This window comes from Schistocerca cancellata, chromosome 6 (genome assembly GCF_023864275.1).
Source record: "Schistocerca cancellata isolate TAMUIC-IGC-003103 chromosome 6, iqSchCanc2.1, whole genome shotgun sequence".
Lineage (NCBI taxonomy): Eukaryota > Metazoa > Arthropoda > Insecta > Orthoptera > Acrididae > Schistocerca > Schistocerca cancellata.
In genome coordinates this window covers 386,455,208-386,477,682 of record NC_064631.1, presented here as the reverse complement: position 1 = coordinate 386,477,682, position 22,475 = coordinate 386,455,208, and the positions used below count along the sequence as shown (strand labels likewise).

General features: G+C 40.4%; 1 protein-coding gene across 1 annotated transcript in view; it reads left to right on the top strand.

Moving 5' to 3' along the window:
• LOC126190825 (rho-associated protein kinase 2) overlaps window positions 1–22,475 on the top strand; it is a 201,927-nt gene that overhangs the window by 95,786 nt on the left and 83,666 nt on the right. Inside the window, 1 exon segment of the mRNA XM_049931396.1 lies at window positions 13,719–13,955. Coding sequence (XP_049787353.1) covers window positions 13,719–13,955 — 237 coding nt within the window.

Here is a 22,475-nt window from a genome sequence, read left to right as displayed (position 1 = left end):
GGAGTGCAAAGATGCTGGTTGTGCTTGCACGATGAAAGACTTCGGTGTTGGAGATGGAAGCTGTTGAGTCCAGATTCATGCCTAGAAAGAGTTGTCCCTGTCTCACAGCTATAGAGAAGGGTGCTTATAACACAAGCGTTGTAGACTTTTAATTTAGTTTTTGTGGTAAGCAGTCCGTTGTTCCTTACTCTGTTCTTCAATCTAGCCATGACAGATGATGCCTTTGCGATTCTGTTAGTAAGTTCAGTGTCCATGGACAAGTTGCTACATATTGTGGATCCCAAGTAGGTAAAGTCATCAACTATCTGGAGAGGATTCCCATCAATGCTAATGGATGGAAGGTTGGTAGTGATCTGCGCCATGATCTTAGTCTTTTGAAGGGTGATGAGTAGACCAAACTTTTCACAGGCATTTGATAATTTGTTGATTATATACTGCAGCTCATCTTCTGTGTTCGCTACTAGAGCTGCATTGTCCGCATGTAACAACTCACGGATAACAACTGTATTTGCTTTGGTCTTGGCCTTGAGGTGAGCAATGTTGAAAAGATTTCCATCAGACCTCGTATGTAGATACACTCTCTCCTCACAGTTTTCAAAGGCAAATCTGAGCAGAAGGGAAAAGAAAATCCCAAATAATGTAGGAGCTAACACACACCCCTGTTTCACACCACTATTAACAGGGAATGCTTATTCATACCTAACAATTAATAGGTAAGTGATCTGCTTCATCATGTGAATTTAAAAGGTTTCAATTCTTTGTGCTCTCTCAAAACTATTGCTAAATCTAGCAGATCCTGTAGTAGAAATCTGAGTCTCAGTGGTACCCCAGTTAAATAACCTAAGAAAAAGGTGTATGGTGAAGTACACTTGCTGGACAAGATATTGGTGTCCCCCCCCCAGAAAAAAACCTTAAAAAAGCACACTGGTCACTTTGGAGCACTGTAGATGGTGTAGACCTGGTACCAGTTAAACTTGAAATTCTGGGCAGATTAAAACTGTTTTCCAGAGTGGGACTCGAACGTGAGACCTTTACCTTTCATTGTGCTAGTTGGTTGTATGGACTCTGAGGGATGTGTAGATGTGCCTGAATAGCAAAAAGGAGCTATTGTTTTTTGATGTACTATGATCACAGCATGAATGTAGTACTCTGATTTGTTGGTGTATGAATGTAGTACTCTGATTTGTTGGTGTATGAATGTGCACTGTCCAGTGTGTTTACGAGAAATGGTGTACCACTCGCAGTCACGTAACACTATGTAATAACAGTGCTCGTAAAAAGATCCAAATCAACAGGGACGAGCAAAGAGTGCCATGCCTTGGGACATGAATTTCTACTGTTAGTAAATGCAGGTACTTGTCATCCAGTAGTGGAGCAAACATTGCGAAGGGAACTACATGAAACGGACATTCTGAGTCGAGTACCTCATACAAGGCCATTGCTCACAGCGACATACAAAAGTAGTTGTTAGCACAAAAACTGGATAGTAGCTGACTGCAGATATGTAGTATGGTCTAGTGAGTGACAAATCAGCTTCTATCCATATTATGCAAGGTGTTGAGTGCATCAACAGTCCAGTGAAGAGTTTACTACACAATGTGTTGAGGGTATACATCTCCATCTACATACGTATTCTGCAAGCCAGTATGTGGTGCATGACAAATTGTACCACGTGCCACTAGTAGTCATTTCCTTTCCCATTCCACTTGCAAACAGAGCAAGGGAAAAACAACTGTCTAAAAGCTTCCATATGAGCTCTGATTTTGCATGTTATCTTCATGGTTCTTACGCAAAATATACATTGGCAACAGTAGAATTGTTCTGCAGTTGGACTCAAATGCCAATTCTCTAAATTACTGCAATAGTGCCTTACAAAAAGAGCAAGGTGATCCCTCTAGGACTCACCATTTGAGTTCACGAAGCATTTCCATAATATTTGCATACTGATCGAACATACTGATAACAAATCTAGCAGCAGGCCTCTGAATTGTTTCTGATGTCTTCCTTTAATCTGACCTGGTGGGGATCCCAAACACTCGAACAGTACTCAAGAAAGAGTGACACTAGTGTTCCATACATCTCCTTTATGGATGAGCTACACTTTACCAAAATTCTCCCAGTAAACAAAGTTGAGCATTCGCCTTCCCTACTACCAACCTGCCATGCTCATTCCATTTCATATCGCTTTGCAATTTTACACCTAGATATTTAATCGATGAGACTCTCAAGCAGCACACTAATAATGCTGTATTCAGTCGTTACAAGATTGTTTTTCTTATTCATCTGTGTTAACCTACATTTTCCTATTTTTAGAGCAAGCTGCCATTCATCACATCAACAAGAAATTCTACCTAAGTCACTTTGTATACTCTTACAGTCACTCAACGATGACACCTTCCTGTACACCATAGCATCTTCAGCAAATGGCCATAAATTGCTGCTCAACCTATCCTTCAGATCAGTTATGTATGTAGAGAATAAGAGTGGTCCTATCACAATTCCCTGAGGCTCTCCAGATGATACCCTTGTCTCTGATGAAAAATCACTGTCAAGGACAACCTACTGGGTTCTGTTACCTAAAAAGTCTGTGAGTCCCTCACGTGTCTGGGAAGCGAAACCATATGCCAACAGTGTGGAGTGGGGCACCATGTCAGACGTTTCACAGAAATCTAAGAATATGGTCTGTAGAATATCTTGTGAGAAAAGGGCAAGCTGAGTTTCACATGAGTGAAGCTTTTTAAATCTGTGCTGATTTGTGGAAAGAAGCTTTTCTCTCTCAATGAAATTTATTCATAGCTGTAATTTTCAACAGTTGTAGTATATATTTCAGAATAAAATTCAGTAATCAGAATTTAATTTTGAAATTTTTTATTTTAGAATTCAGGATATGTTCAAGAATTCTGCAGCAAACCGATGTTAAGGATCTTGGTCTGTAGTTATGTGGGTCCATTCTTCTAGGGCTTTGCACTGGATGGAAGATTCATGATAAATGCAAGCTAAGTGAGGTACTAATGTTGCAGAGTACTCTCCATAAAACCAAATTTGGATACCATCTGGACCTGGTGACTTATTTGTTTTCATCCCCTTCAGTTGCTTCTCTACCATGGATGCCTATTTCTGTGTCCTGTGTCTGTACTTCAATCAAACAACGGTATGTTTGTACAATTCTTATGCGCGAATGAAATTTAAAACTTCGTCTTTCTTTTTGGTGTCTTCTGTTGCCATCCCAGACTGGTCGATGAGTGACTGGACAGAAGCTTTCAGCCCATTTAGTGATTTTACGTATGACCAGAATTTCCTCAGGTTCTCAACAGGATTTGACACCAAGGTATGATGGTGGAGGTTGCATACTTTGTGAATTGGTATTATGCATGCACAAATTTCTGCTTAGTTTTGCCTGTCAACATTTGTACATTCTTTTTGAACTGAGAGTCAACAGTTTGTTTCCTCAGCATTATTCTAGTTTTATTGTTAAACCAAGCAGGGTCGTTTCTATCCGTAATCCACTTGGGTGCCTCATATGTCTCCAGAGCGAGATTTACAATGTGTTTCAACTTTGCCCATAATTCCTCTGTGTCCATCATATTGGAGCTAAATGGTCTCCATTCATTGTGTAAGTGGGATACTAACAACTGGTTATCTTCTTTTTCTTGCACAAATACTTTTCTAACCTTCTTGGCAGATTTATTAACTTTAGTAATCACTGTTGCTATGACGACACCATGATCTCTGATCCCTATCTTCATACTGACACTGTCGATATGGTCAGGCCTGTTTGTAGCTACGAGGTCTAAAATATTTCCATTGCATGTGGGTTGTCTAGTTCAAGGCAGTTTTCTGAAACCGTGTTCAAAGTGCTTTACAAGACTTGTCTGCCTGTGCCATCTGTAGAGCATCCATAGATATCCCCCTCTATACTCAGTAGATTAAAGTCACCTCCAACTAATACTGCTCTATCTGGGTATTTCCACAGTACTGAGCCTAGACTTTCCATGAAAGATGCTTTAACTATCAAGTGGCCAGTAAAAGTGTCCAATAATTAACTTGAATTCGTCTAGGCCTGCTACTTTGTGTCCAGATAACTTCATAGCCTGACTCAATTTCAACCTAGACAGATGCAATATTTTTGTGTACAGCAGTAAACACTTCCCCTCGTATGGCATCTAATCTGTCTTTTCGATATACTTTGATGGCTCTAAATATTTTGGAGCTTTCTACATCTTCTGCAGAAGGCCAAGGCTCATAGAGGGCTGTTGTGCTGATGATTATTTATTATTTCTACATCTGGTTTCAGCCAGCTCTCAGTTCTGAGAGTAATTTGAGAACAACAACTTTCCTGGAGGTCAGTGAGTTCAGAAACTTAATAAGGAATACTCTGACAGTTTATTGTTAAAATTGTGAACTTTGAAGTGTGTCCACTTTGTACATGATCTGATTTAGCTCTCTGGACATTCATTAGAGGACCTCAGACTACCACCTAATGAGAAAGCTCTATGCTCAGTCCACAAGTACTCTGGTTCCTTAGTAGCTGCTTACTTTGTATAGTGCAGACTCAAGGGGACTCCTGCGACTTTGCACTGCGTAACATAGGCAGCCCTGACTGTCACGGAGGTGACACAACATCAGTTTGAGACTCTCCACTCAGCTCCAGAGTAAAGAGTCCCGATGAACTCTGGCTACAATGCTGCAAATTGTGAGCTCTGCTTGCATCCTTTGAGTGAGGCCATCGTCCTTCACCAGTTCTGCCAGCCACCTATAGGAACTGAGGATTTCCTCAGAACCCAAGTGACAAGTGTCATTGGTGCCAACATGAGCAACAACTTGTAGACTACAGCACCGTGCACTCTAGATAGCCACAGACAGGGCCTCCTCCACATCTTGGACCCCTCAGGGGCTCAGCATTCGTTTGCTGAGTATGGGCTTGGTGAACCCAGGGTTCCTGTTCTGGGGACTGGTAAGCGCCGCCAGCCCTCTGTCACCGTAATCGCTGGGCATGCTTCAGTGACCATCATGCGGCGCAGTGGTGGAATGTTGTGTGTTTCAGAGAATGGGGGTCTTGGCTTCACTGCCTGAACTGTGGGGAAGGTACACACCTCTATAAAAAAAAACTCAACCTCAAGGTGTGTGACATGCTGTTGAGGTGAATGGCTCTTGAGGTAAAACAAGTCTCTAGTGGGCAACCACTGGGGCCCCTGCCAACCCCCAGTTTTATAAGGCTCGTTCAGGCATGCAGGCTTCTGTTTGGATTGACGGTTGTTTCCCTAGCATCTTGTGGAATCCATGTGGAACAATCTCATCAAACTACTACTCTTGGCAGGACGGGTGTACTGTCAGGTAGTACTTACACCCCATCCTCAAAGAGAGCTTGGTTGGTTAGTCCTCCCAAAAAGAAGTCTCAGAATCATAGTAAGGGCATTAGTGTGTTATAACACTTTCATTGTAATCAAGTGAACAGGGGGAACTTTTGAGAGGATCTCCCCTTTCTATATTCACAAGGCATTGGAAGGTATCGCTGGGTCTCTAAAATGTGTCAAGCGATTTTGTAATGGATCACTTCTACTTGGAACTGCTAAATCAAACCAAATATCTAAGCTTCTGGGATGTAGGGCCTTAGGTGACTACCCTGTCGAGGCTGAATTGCATAACACCCTTAACTTGAGTAAGGGTGTGGTTACCTGCTCTGATATAATGGAGGTGGATCCCACGGAGTTACGTGGAGAATGGAAAAATATGGGTGTCCGGAAGTGCAGAACTGTATGAGGAGAGTCATTCGCAAATTAGAAACATGGGCAACATTTATTCTAATGTTTAGTACTCCAGAATTACCTGAACATATCGTGGCAGGCTATATCCATCTTAAGGTTCACTCGTTTGTCCCTAACCCAATGCGATGCTATAAATGTCAAAGATTTGGCCATACCACTATGGGATGTAATGGGAAGGCTACGTGTGGCAATTGTGGAGTCTCAGCCCACGAATCAGGCAATTCTTGTACACTTCCTCCGAAATGTGCAAACTGTTCTGGTGATCACCCAGCATGGAGCAGAAAGTGTGAGGTTTACAATGAGGAAAGGAAAATTTAGGAGTTGAAAGTAAAGAGACGCGTATCCTGTAGTGAAGCTAAAAAAGCTTTCAAAGCTTTGCAACTACCGGTTGTTGCTACTGCTTTTGCGTCAGCCCTTAAGGCGCCATTCGCTGAGTGTGATGCTTCCACACAAACTCAGACCATAGATTCAAGTTCAAGCACGTGCACTTGTCGATGTACCTGTGGGGGAAATTCTCCATGAAATGCTACACTTCAAACTGATGTCGTTTGAAGCCATCAGCAACAGAATTACCACATACCACTACCCAACATCAGAAGCCAACTAAGGCATCCCCACAACCCATCAGTTAAGAAAAACATCCTTCGATAAACATTTCTACGTCCAAGGAAGTGGTGGTCAAACCTTGGGTCAGCAAGCTCTCCCCCTTTGTGATGGGGACTGTGCTCTTTGAGGATATGGACTTCCAGTCGGAGGAACCGGAGAGCAAGGAACCAGCTAATGTTCCCCCTGATCTCCCCAGTAAATCACTGCCTCCAAGGGAGAAAGAAAAGAACAACCATCGCTAACAAATGGCTTACACAGGGACTTGCACTGTGTTGCAGTGGAATTTGAATGGATATCACTCACGTCTGGAATTGCAGCTGCTGGTCCAAGAGAAACCATTCTGCATCTGCTTGCAAGAAACGCATCTTCAAGTCACCAACACAGCTGTATTACAGGGCTACCATGCATACAGGAAGGACGATACTACTGGAGAGAGGGCAAAAGGCTGAGTGGCTGGTTCATTGATGACAGATGTCACTCCTCTCCTGTCCCTCTTATCATGATCATCCAAGCAATTGCTATGAAAGGTGTCACACCCTTTAATATCACAGTGTGTTCTATGTACCTTCCCCCTAATGACACTTTGGATGCAGATGCACCGGCAGAACTCTTCCGGACACTTCCATGCCCATTCCTCCTTGTGGGTGTCTTCAATGCACACAATGTGCTGTGGGGCTCGGCTACCACTTGCTCCAGGAATCGGATGAATGAGCGACTTGTTCATTCAGAGAATATCTGCCTTCTGAATGCGGGTCAGATGATACACTCCTCCACAGCTTCAGGGTCTTTCTCAGCCATTGACCTTCATTTTTGTTCTCCAGCTTTGCAGACTCAGTTAAGTGGGAAGTGGCTCCAAATTTACATTCTAGTGACCACTTCCCAGTGTGGTTCCATCTGCTGACTAGGATGGTGGTTGACAGGAGACCACACAGATGGATGATACAAAGGGTAAATTGGTTACAGTACAGTCGACAGGCTATTTTTGAACAAAAGGATTGTGCACAGGAGACGGTGGCCCATATCACTTTTGATATCCAATGAGCTGCCGCAGAGTCCATTGCTAAGTCTAATAACCATCTCGGACAATGGTCGTACCTTGGTGGAATGATGACTGTCGATTGGCAATCACAGCCAGATGAACAGCTCTTTGGAACTTCAAACACTGTCCAATACAATCTTCATGCCTTCAGATCTGTGAGAGTACATGCAAGGCGAGTGATAAAAGAACGGAAGAGGGCTTCCTGGAAGGAATTCATGACATCCATTAATCGGTCCACTTCTAGTGTGCTAGTTTGGGAATCAATAAGACAGATTTCAGGTAAAGGGTTGCACACATGGCCTTATTAAGTGATGGGGTCTTGGTGGACACGCCAGAAGACATGGCTCAGGTTTTCGCTGAACACTTCTTTACTGTTATTACATCATCCAGACAAGCTCCTGCTTTTCAGTTGTTCCGTAGGACTCCAGACATGAGGGAACTCAATTTCTTCTCGCATAATGAGGAAGTCTACAACCTTCCGTTCTCCACATGGGAAGTGGAATCAGCTTTGTCTGCGGCCAGTGACACTGCTCCAAGACCTGATTATGAGATCCATTATGCCATGCTTCGTCATCTGTGCCCTGAAGCGAAAGGACAGCTCCTCTCTTGTTTCAGTCAGATCTGGTTTGATGGACAGCACCCCATGACTTAGAAGGAGGTAATTTAATTCCATTCTGGAAATCGGGCAAGGACCGTAGTGCCTCTAACAGTTTCCAGAGTGTCGCCCTTGCCAGTTGTATGGCTAAAACTCTTAAACGCAGGGTCAACTACTGCCTCATCTGGTTGCTCGAATTTCAAGGTCACCTGATTCGCTCCCAGTGCGGTTTCAGGCACTGCCGTTCCACCCTTGACAACTTAATTCTTCTGGAGGTGGCAATAGAGGAGTCCTTCTTACGCCAAAACCATTTGGTTTGTGCTGCTTCTTTTTTTTTTAAGAGAGAGAGAGAGAGAGAGAGAGAGAGAGAGAGAGAGAGAGAGAGAGAGACTACTTGGAGGTACATCATCCTTCACCAACTTCGTGATTGGGGACTATGTAGATGCCTGTCGCTTCTTATCCAATCCTCTCTTGAGGACCAGAATGTTCAAAAACACTTGGCGATGCCATGTCTGCTATGTTCAGGAGAATGGAGTCCCCCTGGGCAGTGTCCTCAGTGTCACATTGTTTGCCATCGCTATCAGTGGTGTTTCCTCAGCAGTCAGGAGCCCTGTCAAATTCTCTTTGTTTGTGGATGACTCTGCAATCTTCTACTCTTCCTCTGATCTTACAATGACCACAAGGCAGCTGCAGCTGGCCTCAGAGGCTGAAAACCTGGACCAAGACAACTGGTTTTCAGTTCTCACCCGAGAAACTACATGTGTCAATTTTAAACATGCTCATCTGAGTTCTAACCAACCAGTGCTCATAATGGGGACATTATTTTACATTTTCAAGACCCTGTGCTTTTTGGGTTTATTGTTTGACTTGAAATTAACTTGCCTCCCACACCTGAAAGACCTACGAACAAAGGGCTTCCAGTCATTGAATATTTTGAAGTGCCTTAGCAGAAAAACATGGGGAGCTGAAAGGTCTTGCCTCCTACAGTTTTATAGGGCATTTGTTCAATCAAGCTTAGATTACAGCAGCATGGTGTATGGATTGACCCGTCCTTCCTACCTCAAGATGTTAGATGCTGTCCATCATGAGGGCATTCGGATATTGACTGGAGCAACTCGGACAAGCCCAGTTCAGAGTCTGTGTGCAGAGGCTGGTGAACGACCACTCAGGATTCAATGATGTATCCTTTTGGCTTGACAGGTGTTGAAAATCTCAGTGACACCTCAGTCATTGACATTTAGTTCTGTGGTCCAACCCACCTTTGAATGGCTGTTCAGGAATCAGCCCCTTGCGACCAAACCATTTGGTATATGTGCTACAGACTGTCTCAAGGATCTGGATCTCTTCGGCATCAAAATACACAGCCAGGGATGTAACTCATTGCCGCCTTGGCATCTTCAGAGGCCCAAAGTGATTTTAAGCTTGACACAGTACAAGAAAACTTTCACTGCATATTTTGTTTTCAGGACTTTGTTTTCGTCCATTTTAAGTATGTACTGTTGTTTACACAGATTGATCCCAGCAAGAGGTCTCTCTTGGTTGTTCTGCTATTTTCCCTGATAGTGTTTTTAAAGTGCATCTTCCGGAACAATTTACATATTATGATGTGGAATTATATGGCATTCAGATGGCACTGGAGAGGGTTCACAGACATCACCGTACAAGGTTTCTTGTCTGTTCCGACTCTCTTAGTCATTGCAAGCACTTCACCAAGTGTATCCACTAGACCCACTGATTCAGCTGATCCATGACTCCTTACAGCAGCTCCAACACCATGGCAAGGAGGTGATCTTTTGCTGGGTACCCGGCCAAATTGGGATACAGGGCAACGGCATGGCTGACAAAGCCACCAAGGAAGCTTGTTGGGATGTCCATCAATGTCCCCGTCCTGTTTCACACCATCGTCTCATTTTCTAACGGACATCATGGGTCAGTGGGAGACTGATTGGTTGCTGGTGACAGACAACAAACCACAAAGGCTTGGCAGACCTCATATCAGCTTTGTCATTGGAAGGAGGTTCTGTTTACCAGACTGTGCGTGGGGCATATCTCTTTAATACATGGCTTCCTCCTCCTGTGGGAGAAGAATCCACCACTCTGTGAAGTTTGCGGCGTGCCACTTTCAGTTCAGTATATTATGGCATTGTGTACCCTATATATTGATTTAGGGCAGCCCTCAGTCTCGCTGCACTTCAGCCCACCATTCTCGCAGATGCCGATTCCAGTGTTACAAGGGTGGTGAAATTTTGTGAACTGTTGGGCCTCATCCCTAAATTGATGGGGAGGGGCGGTAGATTTTAATACATCATAAACCGCTCCACGTGTGGGAACAGCTTTCGCCCCACCCATGAGATTTGCACGCTGACTTTTTGTCAGGGCACTGATGACCATGATGTTGAGCGCCCCCTCAATCCAAATCATCATCATAGTCACCCACAACTTGGATGAGGCCCTTGGCACACACAGCTTGGGCACATTGGAATTCTTACCAGTCCTGGATGCTATTTCCCTATGGGGCTCCTTAATGTGCCTAACATTGGAGTTTTCAATACCAAGTAAATCCTCCCCCCAGTGTTCTTCCTCGGACCCTACTGAAGGAGCGGCCCTCTGTCCTTTTACATAGTGAATGGATGCCAGCCTCCACATTGACCTGCCGCCTCAAGTGATGTGGCTGCGTAACAACTTGCCACTCACCCTGCAGTGAGTGTAGGAAACCTTTGTCGGGTGTGCTGGAAGGCGCCTAGAAAACAGAGCCTGTGGTCAAAACAAGTAACACCTGTGCGTCCCAAGTGACACACCATTTCCTCAGCTGCTCGTGTCCTATAGCCAGCTCCTCCTGCATCCGCACACAGCGTACACACACCCTGTCCATCCTAACACCACTAATGTGAGAATTCAACCCTGAAAAAAACAACAAAAAGCTAAATAAATGACTTGATAGTCTCCTTTTCCAACAGAGACTGACAGCTGTACATGGTTCTGTGAGGTTTTTGGAGTGTTTTTCATAGCCACTTATTCAGGTTACTGTGAACATTAATAAGGGTGTTTATTTCAACATTCTTGGTGTCCAAGTATTGCCTGTTCTTCTCCATCTTCATGATACTGTCTACACTCCCATTTCCTGAGATGATGACAGCTATTTTGCAGGATTGCCCACATAGCTTCTTGATTTGATGAACACTGACGCACATTACAGCACCTACATTGGCCTGCTAGATCATCCATTCTTAATCTTGAGAAAAATGCCTGGGACTGTTTGGAACAGTGGGTGAAACATAGCAGTCAACATCCCTAGGATTTAGTAGTTTTATGGGATCGAATCATCAATGAGCGCTTTCAGCTGGATACATCGTGTCTGAAAAAGCTTGTGGACTCTCATTCCTCACCAAGCTGAGACTGTTGTTAAGGCTGTATGCAGTGTTACACAGTATTGTGATGTGTGCTGGGGGAGGTGATTAATTTTTTACCTGGTGTATTTATTTTTACGTGCTGCCAGTTGTCTGTGAGCAGTGCTGTTATCAGATGGAAGGGCATTTTTTTTTTTACTCACTTTTCACAATTTTTGTTAACAGTGAGTAGTTTCCTGTCATCCAAACTTTCCAGTTAGCTCAATTATACACTGCACAACAGAGTTAAAGGATCACTTTTTCGAATCCCGTAGTTGTATCTCATTGTATTGCAGAAGTTTGAAATTTGGCTCAAAGGTGGCTGCAACAACTTGATGTTCTGCAATGTCACCCTTGTGTTTGACAATGCTTCAAACAGCAAGATGTTGACACATGAAGGAAAGGCGAGAGGGTGGAGTTTCACGTGACGTGGAAAGTGGGTTAAGGATGTGACATGGGCACCAAATTTCACCACAATTCTGCTCAGTGCCACCGTGAATGTGTCACTCAATGGGAAGGTCACCACAGCTGCTCTTACTAACATTTCACCCCTCTTTTGATGCTTCTATGATGGAGGACAGACTCCCAGTGTTGAAATCTCACAGTTTTCTCAAGAATGGCCCAGAAAAATATTTCAGACACACCACTACTCGGAATAGACACAAAAGGCCTCAGGGAGTGGCATAAAGTGGTCAGTGAAATCACTAGTTTTGGTCTGCTGTATGGAGTGGAACCACGAGGGACTAGTCAAAAATCATTTGACAAAATTTGAAAGTGACCTGAAGCAGCAAGGGGTGCTTATGCTTTGTAGTGTTTCAGTTTCAAGCTCTCGTTTGACAGGGTCACGGAGAGGTGCAACATTGACACCTGCATAATAAAATGACAAAGGGTCGCTCTAAGACTCCCCAGTTCAGAAAAACTCACCATGGCACCCATGCACATTCATTGAGAATTTAAAAATGTGCCTGTACAGAGAAAACCGGAGAAGTAGCCCTAGACCCCTGCAGGTAGTCAACCATTTTACACACCTCCGATGCCAATTGCGTGCCTGCGACTACTTCACAAGTTTTCTCTGTAAAGGCACACACTTAATTCTTGATAAATGTGGACTGGTGCCACCAAGGGTTTTGCTGAACTGGGAGAGGGTGTCTTAGGGTACCCCTTGCTGTTTTATTCATGCATGTGTCAGTGTCCTACCCCTCTGTCATCACGCCACAGAAGGGCTGCATTGAAAAAGCATGAGCACCCTTTGCTGCTTAGGATCTCAAAAATTGCAATCATACTGCACTCCAAAGGGATGAGACTACATTCAAAGAGGTTACTAGCCGGTGACATCCTTAGGAAAGGGTTGAAGAGTCGGGAAGATGTCAGCAGTATCAAACATTGTCAAGAGCAAATCCAATCATTGGTTTAAATGCCCTTATTTTGAATTATTGCTACACTTAAGCTGCAAGTCTGAAAGACAGTTTTTTTACTTAGAGAAGTTGCTATTAAAAGATAGTTTCATCATCAGAAACAGTGGAATCTCTTTGCTGCTGCTATTAGCTGAAACTGTTGTGCCAGTGACTATCTATTAATATTATAGCCCTATTGTTTAGTAATGAGTGCTGCAATACCTATTTGTTAACTTTACTCAGTAACCATCTCTAGTTGCTGAACAATTAACATAAATCAAATATTTTTATTTGAAGCTCATCACTGAAGTGTTTCAGAGAGCATTTCACCCAACATATTACATTAGTATTGCATCCATGATAATGAAGACCACAGTCTTCTACATCTAAAAATGTATCCTTACAGGACATAGTGAAACTTCTTTATTTCAGTGAAAAGTCTTTAATCACTGATCATTTCTGCCCTTCAGTGGTTTGTATGTTAAAAATGGAAACTTCAGTTACTTAATTCAAACTTTTAATTTATTGTTCAGTTTGCATGCTGAAGCATATGTGGCCATGAATATGCTTGCTTTCAATTTGCCACTATGCTGAAAGCTGCTGTAGCATGATGAGTAGACTGCTTAGTTCTTCTTCTTTATAGTTGTCCTATATGTATTGAGAATCCCACTATATTTGTGATGAACTATGTGTTGTTGTGAATTTTGTCATTTAAAAATCAGTGATGTATTTTTAGGATTTATGTATTTGATGCAACTCTATTGATATGTGTGTTTTGTGCTGCCACTGAAGTACCATTAGCCTGCCAGATTCTATAAATCTTTTCTGAAAAGAAAGAAAGTTTGTATTGAATCCACGTGATGTGAGTGGTTGTGTAAATACCATAGTGTGTTTTTATAATACATTAGTTACTGAATTTTTGTTTTGTTTCAGGTCGTCTGCAGTCAATGCATGGTGAACTTGAACGAGCTCAGCAGAGAGAGAATAAACTCACAGATGACAATCGTCAAATGGTTGAAAAAATCTCAAGCCTGGAGAAGGAATGTGCATCCTTGGAATTAGAACTTAAAGCAGCTCAGAACAGGTATCAACAAGAAGTTAGAGCACATGAAGAAACAGAGCGAAGTCGTCTTCTGAGCAAAGAGGAAGCAAACATAGAAGTCGTCAAAGGTGAGATTAGCCCTGTCAAGCCTTCATATTCATTTCTTGAAAAATATAATAGGAAAATTAGCAGCACAACTTGAGATACATTTTAATATGGGGAAAATACTTCAAGTTGTGCCATAGAATATAAATGTATTCTCCACTCTAATGATATAGTAAATTGAATTCTGATTTGGACTCATTCTATATGTGCTGATGGTTTGTGGATATCATTTAATATAACTTAAGCTTTTGAGGAAATTCTGCAGCAAATTCTTTCATAAGATTGAAGACCTAGCTTCTTGGGTAGTCTAATCCATTGCCAAAATTTTGAATACAAAATACTATGGTGGCCTAAGACTTCAAAGAATCTCTCCTATTCTATCAAGGGCTTGAAAGACTATTGCCGCGCGGGTAGCCGCATGGTCTGAGGCACCTTACCACAGTTCGTGCAGCTTCCCCCGTTGGAGATTTGAGTCCTCCCTCAGGCAGGTGTGTGTGTGTGTGTGTGTGTGTGTGTGTGTGTGTGTGTGTGTGTGTGTGTGTTTGTGTTTGTGTGTTTTTTCCTTAGTGTAAGTTAGTTTAAGTTAGAGTAAGTAGTTTGTAAGCCTAGGAACCGACAACCGAAGCAGTTTGGTCCCATAGGAACTTACCACCGCCACCAAAGACTGTTGTGGGAATGAAGATTGTTTCTATGCAGTCACTCAACTTGTGAAGAGAACCTTTGGGATATGGGGTAGAGCAGGCAATAGAAACCTTCAATTAAAGAGAGAAAAGTAAATCCAGTAGACATTTAGTAATTCATATCTGGATGAGGATTGCACAGAAGAGAGTTATTAGGAAGAAGATGAAAATGAAATGGAGTACTGGAAGTTAATATACTCCAGGTAATTGGGTAGTCTGGGGGGAGAGGGAGTTGGAGAGGGAGTTGGAGTTGGAGGTGGGAAGGTGGAGGCAGAGTGGGGAGTATGTATCTCTGTGCCATTACTAAATATTTTGGTGTAAGGTCAATGTAGTAACGGGAGAAGTAACAGACAGCAGAGAAAATGTTGTATGAGATGTGCAGTATTCGTTGAAATTGTCTTGGTTCCTAAAAAATTTGAAAGATCGTAAAAAAATATTCTACATCAAGAAATGACTGCAATAATTCAGAATAATTTTGTAGGCAAATACCTGATATATCTTGTACTCTTATGATTGTGAATATTAATTATCTTTTGTACTGAATCCAAAGTTATTCATTACTGCCCAGTCTTGCAAATTAATTTACATTAGTAGTTATTATGTAAAATTGTAAACTTTTAGAAAATTAAAACAGAACTCTTATTGTCAACAGTGGCAAAAATGAAAAATTAATGTAGTAATTTTGTCTTTTCCTATTGCATCAGGAAAAATGGACTGTATATTCAAAGGTATGACATATTGTTTTATATTGCCATTTAAGTCTGATATTTACAACACACACTTTAACAGCCACTGCTTCTATCTTGAAAGTATAGCTCAGCTAAACACTTCAAACTGTTTACATGAATTGTATTCACAGTTGTGAACATGGACAATGATCAGCTGTGTAATGGAATGATGACAGTGAAAATGTGTGCTGGACCAGGGCTCGAACATGCATTTCCCGCTTATCGCAAGCAGTTGCCTTACCATTAGGCTCTGAGAGCATGACTTACAGCCAGACCGAAACTTCCATACATCGTCAACCATATGTCTGCAAGTGCACTCTTATGTTCATTATGTGTATTCCTATACAGGGGAAGACATTTATTAGAAAGTCGCTTGCATGGAATTGGCAGTTAAATACGATATTGTGTTGTTCAGAAGCATGAAGCAGTGTTCCTTCCGAAGAGGCACTGTGGTGACTACAGCCATTTTGAAATACATTAAATGTATTTGCAATTGCAACTGTGGGAAACCAAAAGCTTAGTGCTTGCATGCATGAAGAAACATTGAATCATACCTCTGAAGGACACAGGCACTGCAATGTTGTCAATATTGTATTTATCCACCAATACTGGGCAAGCAACTTTCACTTAAGATGTCTCCCCTGTATGGGAGTATATATAATGAATGTATAAGTGCAAACTGTAGACATATGGCTTGTGACATGTGGAAATTGGGATCTAGCCTCGAGTCATGTTTGGGTAGCCTAATGGTAAGGTGACTGCTCAACATAAGCAGGAAATCTGGGTTCAAGTACTGGTCCGGCACAAATTTTCATTGTTGTCATTCCATTAAAAATCTGATGGTTGACTGTATTTGCAACTGCAAATACATTTAATGTATTACATAACACCTGTTCCTTTGGACATGGATGCATGCATGTCCAAAGGAACATTTCATTGTACTTCTAAACAAACAGGCACTGCAATATCGCACCTAACTGTTTCTGCTGTCAGCTGTCCTCCTGGATCCTAAAATCATGTCTATGGATCCTAAAGACATGTCTATATTGCTAAATGACGAACCCTGTGCATGGTCATCAAGCCACAGCTTCAGGTTGCCTATCTCATGACGTCCAGGGGCAACAAAAATTTGGTTTTCAATATTTCATCCAACTGTTTACCAAATTAAAAAAATTAAAATGCTGTCATAATCTACTCATTTAGACTTATAATCTTATGTTAAAGGTTTAATACCTTAATAAAGTATCACAATTAGAAATAGTGTGTCTAGAGGCAGTTTAACTCCCAGCACACAGATACCCAGACTATATTCATCCATTATTTGAGAATGAGGGCACTTGGTGTGTTGCAGTTAACTTTATTTATAATTTCAAACCTTTTCTAAACTTTTTCTCACTTACATGCTTAAATCAAATATTTAACACATTATCTCACTTGTAAAATAGATTTCTCGTACATTGGAGTTTGATTCTTTAAAGAATTTTATTGGTGGAATAACTAAAGCAACAGTAGTATTGCATAAAAATTTTTCTTTGAATGCCTTTTCCCTGCAGAATCATCCAAGTCATCTAACTACCTGATTGATAGCTAGGGACTGAAATTGAAGAAAGACACCCTGAGTAACTCACTGATTTCTTTTACCCGTCAGAACTATACTTTGCCCTCATTCTCAGAAGCTTTCTGATGCACAAATTGTGTATTAGGGCGCATAGAAAAGTTAAGCTATGACTTGATAGTGGAGAAATTTTTCATGTATTGTATAATAATGGATGAAAATTAGATATTTATTCTCATTGACTCAGTGTTGTGTAGTACATACTTTATTGCACTACATCTACATCTGTATACATACTCCTTCAGTCACCATAATATGCATGGCACATGATGCCATGTACTACTCAAAGTCATTTTGTTTTCTGTTCCACTTGCAAGTAGAGTATGGGAACAACTGTCGGTGTGCTTCCTTCAAGCCCTAATTTCTCTTATGTTCATGATCGTCTGAATTGTTATGCCACAAGTGAGTGAAAATATGTAAAATGTGTTACAGTGGTGATTTGTTTATGGAACTAGCAATGATGTGAAAAGACAAGTTATGAAATTTACCTGCTTAAAGCTCATAATTTGCTTAGTAAATTAAAAGACGATATCAGTGGCCAGTACCTACATTTACAAGGCGAAATTCTGCTGCTAATAAGCGCATATAAATGTACATGACACTAACCTTCTGAATTAATAGTTCCTACAGCTAATGATATTGTGTGTGATTTTATATGTGGTTCTTGGCAATGTTAACTATTTCACCTGTTGATGGTAAGTGATAGCCAGAAATTCTGTCTCATGATTTAATAGTTTCCGCAATAGTTTTCATAATATATCCATTTTAGTTTCACTTATTGTCAGTGTATATACAGCAAAATGTGTAACATTGTGAAATGTTCAGTGACTCCTGCTCATGTGTTACACTTGTCCTTGTTGTTACTCCATTTGGTGTACAGAACTGAATATTCTACCCTGCTTTCTTGGAATTATGAGTGTCTGTTTGCAGGCAGCCAGTTAATAATTATTTGGGACACAGTATTGATGATTTCTTCTGTCCTTATCTTTGTAACAGGTTGGTCTTAAGACATATGTACAATCTGGAAACTGTACAAACTCTGCCAAATGTATGTTAAGCAGAACTACTTAAAAACTGGTAGGCAGGAAAAAAAAAAAAAAAAAAAAAAAAAAAAAAAAAAAAAAAAAAAAAAAAATTAAGTGCAGTTGCACGAATAGGACTAAAAATAATTATGTGCTCATTAATGTTAACACTTGTCACATATACATATCCTATACAGGACTTGTTCCACATCATTTCAATAGATATATTTACAAAGATGTAAAAGTTCAGATGTCTAGGTATTTCTAGATGTTTGAAGTAGTTTCTATATGTTTCAGAAGTCCTCTTTTTTTTGTGTGTGTGTGTGTGTGCAGTTCAGAGTCCATGGTATACTCTGCACAGAATATGCTGTTTCCATTTCAGCTTACTACCCACAGTAGTACCTAAGAATCTAGCGGATTCTTCGTCTTCCAGCTTTGTGTCATCCATGTGCAAAAACTGCTTTTCAGGTTTATAACCAGCTCATTTTCCATGAGCCATTGTGCTGTGAAGTTTGCAGAAATATGAGATGCGTGAGAAAAGTAATGAGACTGACAACAATGCAGGCGATCTGATGACGCTGTGTTGTTCTACTTGAGTAGACTAGCATGTTGATCCCTTCAAATGCTCAGTAAAAGTTTCAGCTCTGTAGAGCCGTCATGCAATTTTTGTGAACACTATCAGTGAAGTTGTGTTTTTGTTGTGTTATATGGAACAGTGGAATTCAGAGCAATGTTATGCCATAAAGTTTTGTGTTAAACTCAAGGAATCCATGAGTGTCACCTTTGAAAAGTTGAAATAGGCCTGTGGGAACATTCTTTATCAAGAGCACAAGTTTTCCACTGACACAGATCATTTTTACTTTGAAGAGGGCAATATTGTTTGAAGAAATTGTGGTAGAGAAAAAATCAGTCTCATTACATTTTTCACACACCTTGTATGCACTCTTCACACTAACTGTTCCATGTTTTTGTCACTGTTCAGTATTGTCATGTCATCTGCATACAATATTTTCATCTCTTTCTCTTCAGCAACTCTTAACACTACAAACGCAGTAAACAGCAATGGCCCCTTTATCGAACCCTGTGGCCCTCCACATTTGATGGCTTTGGTTTCTGACTGGTATGAGTTCCCTGTCAATACATACTATTTCTTGTTATGTAAGTATGATTGTATTCACTCTCCTGCTTGCCGTGGAGTGCCATAATTTTTGTATTAGAATTTTATGGGCAGTGGTGTTGAAAGCATTGGAGAGTTACAGAAACATTGCAGATACATTTTCCACCTAAGGACTGAATAATGTAAATGTCAGACTGCCAAATGTTGATTTTGTATATTTACCATTTCTGAAACCATGCCGAGATGGTACAAGAACATTGTTTGTCCAGATAAACAACTAGTGTATACTTAAGTATTTCCAGGGTTTTCCAGAAACCTGATGTCACTGAATTGTTGGGGGTCATCCTTACCTTTCTTGTACAGTGGCACAACCCGGCATATCTTCAGTTTTTCTGGGAAAATTCAATCTCTGAAAGAGTTGTTTACTATGTCCAGCAATGGCGTGAGTGTTTGCTTGTTCACTTGCTTGCTTTATATGTGGTTGGATAGTTCATCACCCCTAGTTGATTTCTTGAACTTTGCTTGTTGTGTAGGTTTCCTTCTAATATTGATTCTGATAGTATATCATAATTTCTGCAAGAGGAGATCAGCTACCCATGATGATCAGACACTTCTGTTTGAATTACATGTGACTCAGAATCACATCTACAAATATTAGTAATAGTATTGTCAATAAGTGTTGAACTTGAGATTGACACTCTTGTAGGTGCAGACATTTTTGCCTCCATATTTTTCTATGTTAGCAATTCTTCAGAATCTTGTCTTGCTTTTGACACTATTCCCATGTAAATATTTAAGTCTCCACATATAACAATATTTCACTTCACATTCATGTGTAGTAAGTTAAATTTTTTTCCCTGTGAAGATGGTAATCTTTTCATCTGGTGATCTGTACACAAAACACTTTTGAGCCACTTGTCATAAAACCAATACTTCCAAAATAATTTTCTTTAGTTAAGGGTACTCTCACACTTTTATTGTTTACAGTCTTTAGACTTTTTTAAAAAAAGCAAATAAATTAATAAATAAAGAAATAAATAAAAAAGACTTCTCCACCTGTATGTTAGGATCTACAAAAATAATGGGATAAGTTATAGTCCTTTGTCAGATTACCTATCTGACTTTTAGTTAGTATGTTCAGTGAGGCATAATATGTGTGGTTGTGTTTTACTGATTTTCTTGTTACCACAGTATTGGATATTCTGATATAGTCCTTTCACGTAATTTTCCTTCTGCTGGCTTACATGTTGTGGACTGTATTCGGATTGCATAGTCTGTACTGCGTTATTATTATCATTGTTATTATTATTTAGTGCTTGCATTAGGATTTTTCAGCTCGGTTTTTCACCTTGATCAGATTGTACTAATTTCCCTTGTTTCCAATGATTTTGCAGATTTTTGTAAACATTCTGCCAGATATTACAGACCCAATCTAGTTAAATGCGTCCCGTCTTTTCGTAGTCAGTTTTCACAAAGAAAGTTGTTCAGGTCTATGAAAGCTGGCCCAAGACAATCACACTGTTTCTTGGTGGTACATTTTATCTTGGAGATACGTTTGTCACTTACAGATCATCTTTTTGGAATGCTGCCAAGTATGAGCTTGGATCTCACATAGACACTTTTTGTTAAATGAATTACATTGGTTGTCTCTAGTAATTTCTCTTTGCTGCTGCTTCTTAATGAATTTGTTCCAATGTGTACAAAAATACCCCTGTAATTATGTTTTATAAAATCTGGTTCCACTGTCACTTGTTTTGAATTTTTAGTATTTTAAAATGTTTATCAAGTTTTTACTTTCTAATGCCAAGTGGCACATCAATTTTGCAGTTGGGGACAGCAGTATTTTTCAGTAGTGTATCACCAATTATTAAAAATTCATTTTTATTTCCTTGCATAACTGTGGTCTTGTCTCTTTCTTTACTGTATGTCGCGAACTTCCATTTATATTTATCTGGGTATATGTGACATGATCAAAAACACTGTATAAGTAATTATTTTTAGAGTCCATATGTGCACACATATTCTTGTGGTCTTGCATTTTGTTTGATGGTTTTTTGACAGGTAGACAGCAGTCACTTGTCCATGGAACATCATTGTTGATGAATTTTAGATATACTTTTGTGCATTTTTAGTGTAACTGTGCCTTGCTTTGTTGCGTTCACATTGTTATGCCAAACACACAAAAACTTTGTCACATATTCTCTTTGTACCAAATGTAATCTCATGACTGCAAAACTTACTTTATCAAAGGGATGGCTACTTATAAGGTCAATTACATTACGTATTGCCGGTGTGAAATTCTGTTTAACTTTTTGCATTGGAATAATAGCAACAAAACTGTGTCTAGAAATGAATAACACAGTGAAAGAATCTGTACTGATGGTTAGTACATGCCCTCCAGCATAATAGCTGAGATCTTAGTTTGTACTTCAGAAAACAAGTGGATTGATGTACCTCCTGGCATCAGAATTTCAGAACCTCACTGTGGGAAGTCGATCCACAACTTGTGTGTGTTTCCTACAATTCATATGCCCTCAGTTTGAACAGTCCCTATAACTTCTGTTGTGAGCTACTTCTTTTTCTCAGCATTTCTGTTTTTCTCTGTTCTCCATTTCCCTATCTCCATCATCACCATACTCTTGTTAATGTTTACTTTATCATGCACAGTCAAATTTTTGCAAGTATATTGCAGAAGATTTCGATATAATTAGTTTCAGCTACTCAATAAGAGAAGATGGAGGACAACATCAAACCAACTGACAAAATCCTTCCATTCATTCATTGTGTGATCTACATCAATTTATACATACACTAATTTTTTTATGCTTTTAATTCCAGAATTTAAATCGTGCATTCTAAAGTTAATTCTTCTCATCCTGTTCTGCTTCACAACCCCAAGCATGGAACTGGTAACTTCTTTTAATTCTGGTGTGCTCCTTTCCTGCTGTCAGTTTCATCAGTGTTTTCTGGATGAAAGTATATCAAATTCTGAGGGCTGTGGAATCATAATGTTTATATATTTATTTGTTAATTTTCTCTTGCTTTGTGACCATAAGACAGTAAAATTAAATCATTTTGTGTGACATTAGATGTATAGGTATGCAACAAATGCTATAAATTTATACAGTGCACTGATTTAAATGAGGGAGAAGGATGGTGAAATCAAACAATAGGAAGTGTGTGTGTGTGTGTGTGTGTGTGTGTGTGTGTGTATTTTTGACAAAGGCCTTATTGGCCAATAGCTCACTTTCTGACAGTTTTTTTGTTGTGCCTTTCTGCAATTCAGTGCCTGTCTGTGACTCAGCATCTCCACTATTCGGAGAAGAATTAAGATGTGATAAAGGCTGTGTGCACAGACTTTTCTGGTATAAAAGTACCAAG